Below are 9,635 nucleotides of genomic sequence, written 5' to 3' on the forward strand. Positions count from 1 at the left end.
GATGTGTATAAGAGACAGTATAAATGATTTCGCCATTAAATAATTGTATGTGAAAACACTATTTATATAAAATGATGTACATGCATTATATACATATAATTAGTTTTCTTCAAACAAATATATATAAATAATTAGTGGAGCAATTTACCTTATTTACAAATAATATGTGATGTTAAAATAATTATTTATAAATAATGACTTTGACTAAAATCATATTTATATATAATGACTATCGGCACTTATATTAAATAATGAATTATATGTATTTAATTTTGTTAAATAATGAAAGTACATTTGGCGCCTCATGAGAGTGCCATTTATGTCCATCTAGAGGTGAATTTAGGTGCCCAACCATGATACGGCTGTGGTGGTCTAACAAACATCTGGGAACGTGTCTCCCTAAGCGCCCTCTATTTCAAATTTCTGGATCCGTCACTGAAGCTGTCAGGTAGGCAGGCAGGCAGGTAGGTAGGTAGGTAATTTAATTAATCATCATTGTCATCATCATCTAGATAATCATCACTGAATCTCCAAAAATATGAAATTATTAACCATTAAATGAAGAGATCAGAAAATCTATTGTTTAAAGAAAATAAATCTTTATTTTGAAAGAAAATTATTATTATTTTGATATAAAATTTTAAGTCACAAAATATAATAAATCTTTCTCTTAAGAACATTGCCTTCTCACACTCAAACTAACTTTGGAGTAAAGTGTAGTTTAAAAACCTTTAAAACCCTGTCAACCTATTCATCAATATGTTTATACATATTACACACATTTCTTTCACAATTCTTGAAAATATTCCAATACAATGACAATTAGTTGAAGATTATTCGCCACAAACATACATTAAAACTATTTCATTGTTGATAAGGCTCCCAATGATTAGCAATAAGATGTTTATCACGCTGTTGTAAAACAAGAAAAAATTGATTTAAAATCTGGTGTGCCACGAAAGTTTTCGTGAACGCTCTGGAGATCATTTTGACTTGGCAGACCCCCAATTATTTTTCTGCGGCAGCTTGGGAACCATTAGTATACATAATTTATACATTGTATTTCACAAAGTTATCTAGCACCATATTTGCAGGATTTGTTTTTTACATAATTGCATACAGCACTCTCTAAACTAGCTACCACAATACTTTTCAGACATCCACATCGACAGTCAAACCTGGCTTCCATTGAATTGCTACACAGCTGCTATAGCTCCTGCAATCCTTGAACTACGTAGCTGTACCCGACACATTAGGAACGCTCCCTGGTTCAACTATGACCAATCAGCGTCGCCAAAAGAATAGGCAATAGCGGGTAGCGATTTTTATGGAAACCAGTCTTCACTCACATCCAAACAAGCTCTATTGAGTATTACTTCAAATTACATATTGCATCTAGAGAATGTTAATTAAGGGGTTGTTCACAATTATCGACATTTTCACAAGTGTACAAACAGTACTCTTTTTCGGTACCCCTTCCCTCCCCTCTGAAAGTGTACAAAAAAATTGTTGATTTTGCAAAACCATTCTCCATTCTTTTTAAGTCAACTAATGCAATTGGTTGCTTAAAAATGAATATTATATCTATGGTTACATTATAATTTTACCATTATATTACATATTGCATGTTATTTTGAATCAACATTTTTATGCATATGTAAGAGTATACAAATTTGTCTACCCCTCCCCCACCCCCCTCGTACTGTTTGTACAGTTGTGAAAATGCTGATAATGTTGAACGACCCCTAAAAATGTTACATTTTTCCTTACTATACAATGGACCTGTTCTAGTGTGTCAATAAAACATAGCAAACTGACCAATCAGAAGTGTAAAGCTAATATGCGCTTGGCCAACAAACACACGTCCACAAACTTGCATGTTTACGTCCATTTACGTTATTGTTTTGTGGGAAATTATTAACCATATCTAATTACTTATTTAATTACTACTATTATTTAAAAAGAAACATAAATCTACAATATACTATTATATTCAAAGGAGAAAGGAAAAGAAAACAAACAAGAACAAAATATCACATACCAAAAATTTATAGATTTTGGATAGCTCTATCATAAACTCACTACGACACACTTTTTTCAGCCAAATGCTTGACGTACTTATGCACCATGATGAAATCGGATTGGTCATTACAATTCCAGCAGTGCTAGATGAGCTAGATGCATGGACTACACAAATGCCTATAACTTCTTCAAAGTTCTGAGCATCTGAACAGGTCGAAATATCACATACTTTCTTACAGTGGATAATAGATTATATTTCAATACATAGTAACTGCAAAAAAATTGTCTTGCTATTATGAAAAAAATGTATATCCAATCCAACAGATTAGAAGTACTAGTGAAGATTTGAATTTTTTGACTATGAAGGATTTTAATATAAATTGGATATGGATTGGATATGTCTACTAGATTTTTATACTAATCTGCAATACTTTTGTCAGAAGATCGCAAATTTGTCATATGGACAAATAATTATGATCAAGATAACAAAGTAAGTAATAGATACTATCTACTACTTTACCTTTATGCAGAGTAAGCAGTCTATAAAAGAACTAAAAAAACACATGTTTTTATGGCCTGACGCCGAACATCAGTAAAAAGCAACATTAAAAGTTAGCATAGAACGGTCTAAAAGCAGTGTATTAAGGTTTTTTTCAAGAAAATTGGAAATTTTAAACTTGCACCTTATGTTTGCTTGCTATTTTAAAATTCAGTTTGGTCCTCCGACTCATTTTTATTCCCACCCCTGTTCTACAGCAACAAAAATTAATGTGAATGACATATTTCACAAGTACAATTTGGGTTACCATGCAAATTAACAGGCCAAACAACTGTTCTGGTTCGGTAACAAATTTTCAACAAATCACCTGCTCAGCATTTTGTCGGGACAACTGCAACAATGTAATGTTTTTGTGGAAACACAGCAATAGACTGTATAGATTGCAGGAAACCCAGGCTATATGTGACCGGCTCTGGCAAAACCTACCATTTTTCACAATTTCTAATTTTGCACAAGCACCCAAAATGAGAACCAGAATTTTGAACATTTTCAGGTATTTGCATTTGTGATGCAAAAGTAAAAGGTTTACTAGAGCAGTGGAAGACACACTCTACAGGAATCACTGTTGGGAAATCTCTTAGCCAAAATCGGCTGTCAGAAAATTGAATTTACTATTTGTAATTTCAACAAACTCCATCAGCTATGAAATGATTATGTTTACAAGTTACATTTATTCTTTAAAATCATTTAAAAAACATTATTAGCTATATATTTTTCAGACTTAACAATAATAATAATGTATTAATAAATATTAATAATATTATATAATGCTATTGTTATATTAAATAGTACACTGTATAAAAAAACCCAAATTAACATGGAGTCACTTATTGATATTTTTGAGTGCATTACTTATTTAATGACAGTGCTCATTCAGCTACTGTACTTATGTTAATATTTTGAAAGGACCTTAATCTACATTTGCCAATGGTGGTGATTGTGGTGGTGGTGGTAGTAACAATGATGGTGTCGGTCGCTGTGTTGATTTTTTATGAGCTCTCTTCCTCAAAACCCTCACCCGATCGTAGATCTTTTTGTTAAGTTTCGGGCCATCTCCTTCCTGAAACCCCTCCAGGCTTTTACATAAAGATGCATCTTCTGCCAAAACCTGTCGCACAGAACACATCTTAAAAGGCCCAGAGGAATGTATGTGATGGGAGAAAGCCCTTATGATATTTAAATCCTGGTTAAGTGAAAATGCCATGCGAGATCGGATTGCTGATGAACTGGACTGCATAGAAGGTGCAGTCTGCTTTACCAATGGTGGTGACTGCGGTAGTGGTGATTGTGGTGGTGGTGGTAATGGTGGTGGTAATGATGGTGGTGGTGGTGGTGCTGGTGATGCTGGTGATGCTGACGAATGTGTCAATCGTTGTAATGATGACGATGAGTTGTTGTCTCCTGGAGTCACAGGCACTCCCAGTTTCAAATTTTGCGACCTAACAGGACTTCCAAAGAAGGATTTTCGCAACTGCGAGCAGCTGAATTTTGATTTGTTGCCAGCATTTGCCCACACAATTTTCAGTCGTTTGTCAAAGCAGGCGGAATTTAGCTGCTTGCCATTCTTGTCCGTGAAGGCATACTCTATCTCACCTGCAACAGATGGCCGAATGTGCTGGATGTATTTCTGCACTACCTTAAAATCTGATTTGTCCAGCACAATCTTAGCAGCATGACCAGACGAAGCAGTCTTATATCTTGATGCTAAAATTATCTGCCGACCTTCAGATTCTTTAGAATTTAAAATATCTGAGCAGGTCAAACTGCGGATACATCCACTGCGTTGTCCAGACTTTGCAACGAGCAACATCATAATGTAATCTCGTACAGTAAAGAAACCCTTATCATCGCAGTCGATGTTCTCCATTTCGCACCTGTTTAGAAGTTCCAAAGCTTGATTCTTTACTGGGTAATTGCCTGATAGCTTTAGAAACTCTGAGTGTTGGAGTGTATTCCGCATACTAGTGGCAATTACCTCGGCATCCCGAGCCATCTTAAGCGGATTGAGGAAAGCCTGCCACTTGAAGGTTTCCTTATAGAGGGCATCGGCAGTAGCCTTGAAAGGGAAAAGCTTTGAAAGGAAAGCAAACTTCATAAAATTACGATAAGTTCCTACGTAAATTAATACCGTATTCGGTGTTAAAATTTTACCACCTTTAGTTGTCTGATCCTGAAAGGAAGAAAACCACTTTCTCATAATGCTAAGGTTTTTCAGGCCGCTGACGCCTCCGACCATTTCACATATCTTACGCAAACGTGACACACATTGGTCTGCATTTGTCTCATTCACCATGCCCCCATTTAAAGACATCAAGTGCTTCTTGAAGAGGCTAAGCATGGGTTCGATATACTGGCAGTCCTTCCCTTCTGCCGATTCTTCTGTTAAAACGAAAATATTAGAACATTTATTTTTATCTACAGCAATGAAACTACTTTTCACTGAACAGTATATTAATGTGAGTCATTATTGCACTGTGTATGATTTGATTTTTCTTAGCATGCAAATTAACAGATCAATTAAAACATACTGCTCAATAGGGTCAATAACAAACTTTTCCATATAGCCTGCTAGGTTTTTTGTTAGGAAAACAATCCTTTATGGAGAAAAAATAACAATCTAACAATGACCATTTTTCATCTTTCACATAGATTCTTACCTTGGTTCTTTCTCCTCTTTTTTTCATAACTTGCCTTGCATTTAGCCATAAGTTGTTTGTATTCTTTACTGTCTGAAAAAAAAAACCAATCAAACATAGTAAATTATTTTAGTTAATTCAAGTAGACTACATGACTGCCATAATGATAGGGTGGGAGCATCATTATTTTATATTATTTTGTTAGCTATTCAGCCATTATACTGAATAACACTTTCAGATTTATGCTCGTATTGGAACTATTGTAAGAATCAATGCGACCCCAAATTTCTTTGCAGCAAGCTAAAATGAATTAAAACCCTTATGTGTGCGGCCCGTCAACTGCCTGTGGCTATAAAACACATTTTGACGGCCCGACAATGATCATCTGTAAAAAGTCACAATAAAACTGCACATAATAGCAATGCATTAACACTCTGCCCACCAAACACAGAGATCTCCGTGCTTGCTAACACAACACTTGACCGCCAAACACAGAGATGTCCATGTTTCAGGTTTTTTTACAGAATCCGATAGACGGGGTAATTACCAACAAGTACTAACAATTTTAACATTATATTCAGTCTGGACTTAAGTATTTCACTATTTGTTTGTTTACATTGAGCGTAGTGGTAGTAGAACTTTCACGAAATCGCAATTATCTCTGCTTCGTTGTGCGAAATTGCGTAAAATCTACAAAAGTGAGTAATTTTCATTTTACTGTTACGGGTCACAGATTGAGATTAGAATAAAGTGTTCGGTACCATTGTAAAGTTAAGATGTTTGTAGTTCTTATAGTATTCATTACATCACATACACACTCTCAACGAGCTTTGGAAAAGTGTTAAAATTCGCTAAAATATCTGGTGGTGGCTGATACTATTTTTTTCAAACCCCTGGCGGTCAAGGTTTTTGGAAGCGCACTGGAAACATCAAAGTTTGGGTGAGACCCGCTGTGTTAAATCCAGAGTTCACTTCTGCAATCTAAAATATGTTTATGCTCACCCCTTTGTTTGAAATGAGTCAACAGTTCTTGGCTGTAAATCTGTAGACAGTTGACTATCTGAACCAACCTATGTGGTTTTTATTTTAAAATGTATTTTAGATGAACATAATTCAAGCAAAGACATCTAAATAGTATACAACCCATAATATAGCATCATCAACTAATCACATTTCACAGGAAATAAACCCTAAAAATGTACGTACTTATCTTGAGTTGATGCTCGTTTTGTAAATGTCGGTCGACTCTAGATCGATTTTTCCCACAACCAAGGACAGGGCACTTCCGCATTCCAAATTCCCCAGTGCATTTAACATTGGCCCGGTCACTAAGTAGCAATGCTTCTTTTTGTTTTAATTTATGTGCAAATCTTAGGTGTCGGGCCAATTGCTGCACAACACTACTGCACTCTGGGAACGGGCAAGGCTTGGGTCGGCGGCTTTGTTTTTTTCCAGAACATGACGATGGTGGTGATGATGGTGTTGGTGGTGACTTTACCCTCTGTAAATATAAAATAAATTGTCAATTTACAATAATCTATATATAAATTAATACAGTAACAAATGCACAATTTTCTAAACCAGTGTTTTGAGACTCTTTTAGAACCGAGTCCCATAATCGTTATTTAACCATGTCCAACTCACTGACTGATACTCTACTTGTTGGGTTCAATTCATTGGCAACTAGCATCAGTGACCAAGAAATAAAAATTTACTTTTTAATATATTTTTCTACATTCTAATGCATTCAAGTGATGGGTCATTTACTGTAATCAACTTACTATTGCCAAAGTTAAGAGTAAAAGTGTTACCGCTTCTCTGCACTAAAGTATACAATGCTGCCACACTCTTATGTTAATCAAATCAGTTTAACAATTAGAAAGAATGCGCTGGCTTTAGAATGGCAAGCCTCAAATTAGGTAAAATTGAAACCCCAACACTTAATACCTTCATGTTTCTCATTTTATACATGGAAGTGGCTGGGGATGGTAGCTGAAATTCCAAACCTTTCGATGATGATATCTCTTGATGAGAGGGTGGTGAGATTGGTGGAACTGCTGATTTGGCCTGTAAATAGACAATAAATTATTAATATGTAGTACTGTATATAGTAGAGATAATAATATATCATAAATTGTTATTATATATTATACAGTAATCTACACTATAATGCATGATTCGTCTTTAGCAATGGATAGCTTGAAATAAAACTTGGCACACCTAGAGATTATTTTATTATATGTTGTTTTATCGATTTCACAATATGCATACTAGATGTGCCTAAAACACATATGGCAGTAGAGGATGACAGTTTCAAATCTCACATGAACTTCACAGGCCAGATACCACCATGAAGTCACAATATAAATTGATTGAATTTATTTGATGCTTGACATGCACATACAAGATAAAACACGATTTGTAAACAAAAACGTAAAGATTAATGAGCATCAGGAATGCCCAATAGTTGAAGAAATCTGTTGGAGATGAGTACTGACTGCTAGTTCACAGTAAACGATGAAATACAAAAATAAAAATTAATAATTAATAAAATTTTTTAAAAAATAGAAAATTAAATAAAAAATTAAATAAATTTAAAAAAAATTTTTTTGTTATTCAAAAAAAGTTATTAATAAATAAAAAAATATTATTGTTCATGATGGGTTCAACTAATTGGATAGTTGTGAATTTGCCTGTTTTACATTTTAAATACATAGATAGAATTCAAGATGGTCCATGACTCACTAGCTTCACACATGTTTCTTGTTGCTCACTCCTAGAGCCAGGGAATGGAGGCAGAAACTCTGATTCCTGGTCAGATGGTGGTGAGGGTGGTATTGTTGCTGACTTTGCCTTATTTCTAAAGCCGGGAGATGGAGACAAGAATTCTGATTCCTGGTCAGATGGTGGTGAGGGTGGTGTTGTTACTGACTTTGCCTTATTTCTTGAGCCGGGGGATGGAGACAAGAATTCTGATTCCTGGTCAGATGGTGGTGAGGGTGGTGTTGTTGCTGACTTTGCCTTATTTCTAGAGCTGGGGGATTGAGACAAGAATTCTGACTCCTGGTCAGATGGTGGTAAGTGTGGCATTGTTGCTGAATTCGCATTAATTCTAGAGCCAGTGGATGGTGACAAGAACTCTGAATCCTGGTCAGATGGTGGTGAGTGTGGCGGTGTTTCTGACTTTGCCTTATTTTTAGAGTCAGGGGATGGCGACAAGAACTCTGAATCCTGGTCAGATGGTGGTAAGTTTGGTATTGTTGCTGACTTCGCCTTATTTCTAGAGCCAGGGGATGGCGACAAAAACACTGACTCCTGGTCAGATGGTGGTAAGTGTGGCAGTGTTGTTGACTTTGCCTTATTTCTAGAGCCGCGAGATGGAGACAAGAACTCTGAATCCTGGTGAGATCGTAGTGAGGGTGGCGGCGTTGCTGACTTTGCCTTATTCCTAGAGCCGCGAGATGGAGACAAGAACTCTGAATCCTGGTGAGATGGTGGTGGTGTTGCTGACTTTGCCTTATTCCTAGAGCTGGGGGATGGAAAGACAAACTCTGACTCCTGGTGAGATGGTGGTGAAGTAGACGACGGTGCTGATTTTGCCTGCAGTCACAAAATAAAATGATATTATACAGTATATTATACAGTAATCTTATTCTTATTCTTTTATTGCCAAACAAAAAAAAAACAATTATACAGAAAATGAAAACAAGACTGAGCTGATTGGCAGGGGCACAAAAGTGAACTTAATCACTATAACAAAGTGTCTGTGTCCCTCATCAACCCAGTTTTACATAAAAATAAACCTACATAATATGTACAAATAAAATGGTTAACTAGAATAGAAATAACTTATGAAATTATGAATCAGATTATAAAATTTTACAAGTCGAATTAAACACATTATACAGTATAAATAGAGGAAAAAATAAATAAAAAATAAAAAATAATAAAGTAAAAAATAAAAATGAAATTCATTAAAATTAATGCACACACACGCCTATGTATAGAATATTAGGATAGAGAAAAGTAGACATTAGAATTAAGAAGAGAATAAGTGGGTTTTTAGATTGTTTAAGAAGACAGAAAGGAGTCGATTGTCAAGGAGTCTTTAATGTACACCATAATGCACAATAATTCATTTTCTTTTTTAGGAACTACAGCCACCAGGTAGGGCAAAACATCTCTCCCATGATAACTTCCTGACGCAAACTCATATCCGAATATCACAGCCACCATGACATCGAAACATAAATACGACCAGGAGTAATGAAGATTGCCAGTTAGCAGATTCAAGGGAGGGGGGCCGGGACCTATTTCAAATTTCAAAACTGATTGTATAACACCCAATGTATTGGATAACAATTGCGATATTGATTTGGTGAGCATTCACCGTGTGGAAGTATGCTGTGTAATTATCG

At 35.5% G+C, this 9,635-nt stretch overlaps 1 protein-coding gene across 1 annotated transcript; it reads right to left on the bottom strand.

Moving 5' to 3' along the window:
• Window positions 1-575: 575 nt before the first annotated feature.
• LOC117103352 lies at window positions 576-9,087 on the bottom strand. The gene is made up of 5 exons (XM_033243894.1): window positions 7,963-9,087; window positions 7,165-7,284; window positions 6,424-6,718; window positions 5,239-5,310; window positions 576-4,960 (listed from the first exon to the last, which is right to left on the bottom strand). The coding sequence occupies exons 1-5, from the start codon at window positions 8,305-8,307 to the stop codon at window positions 3,492-3,494; spliced, it is 2,301 nt and encodes a 766-aa protein (XP_033099785.1). The 5' UTR covers window positions 8,308-9,087; the 3' UTR covers window positions 576-3,491.
• Window positions 9,088-9,635: the final 548 nt, after the last annotated feature.

The sequence above is a fragment of the Anneissia japonica genome, unplaced genomic scaffold (assembly GCF_011630105.1).
Source record: "Anneissia japonica isolate Jap-2015-1 unplaced genomic scaffold, ASM1163010v1 scaffold1891_len642697_cov171, whole genome shotgun sequence".
Taxonomy (NCBI): Eukaryota; Metazoa; Echinodermata; class Crinoidea; order Comatulida; family Comatulidae; genus Anneissia; species Anneissia japonica.

Excerpts from the sequence above, each read along its gene's own strand:
- LOC117103352 (XM_033243894.1), bottom strand. The coding sequence starts at position 8,307 with ATGCCACACTTACCACCATCTGACCAGGAGTCAGAATTCTTGTCTCAA. Across the intron at positions 7,285-7,962 it reads AAGAAACATGTGTGAAGCTA|GCCAAATCAGCAGTTCCACC; the intron begins GTGAGTCATGGA and ends GTCTATTTACAG. Across the intron at positions 4,961-5,238 it reads AAAGAGGAGAAAGAACCAAG|AAGAATCGGCAGAAGGGAAG; the intron begins GTAAGAATCTAT and ends TCGTTTTAACAG.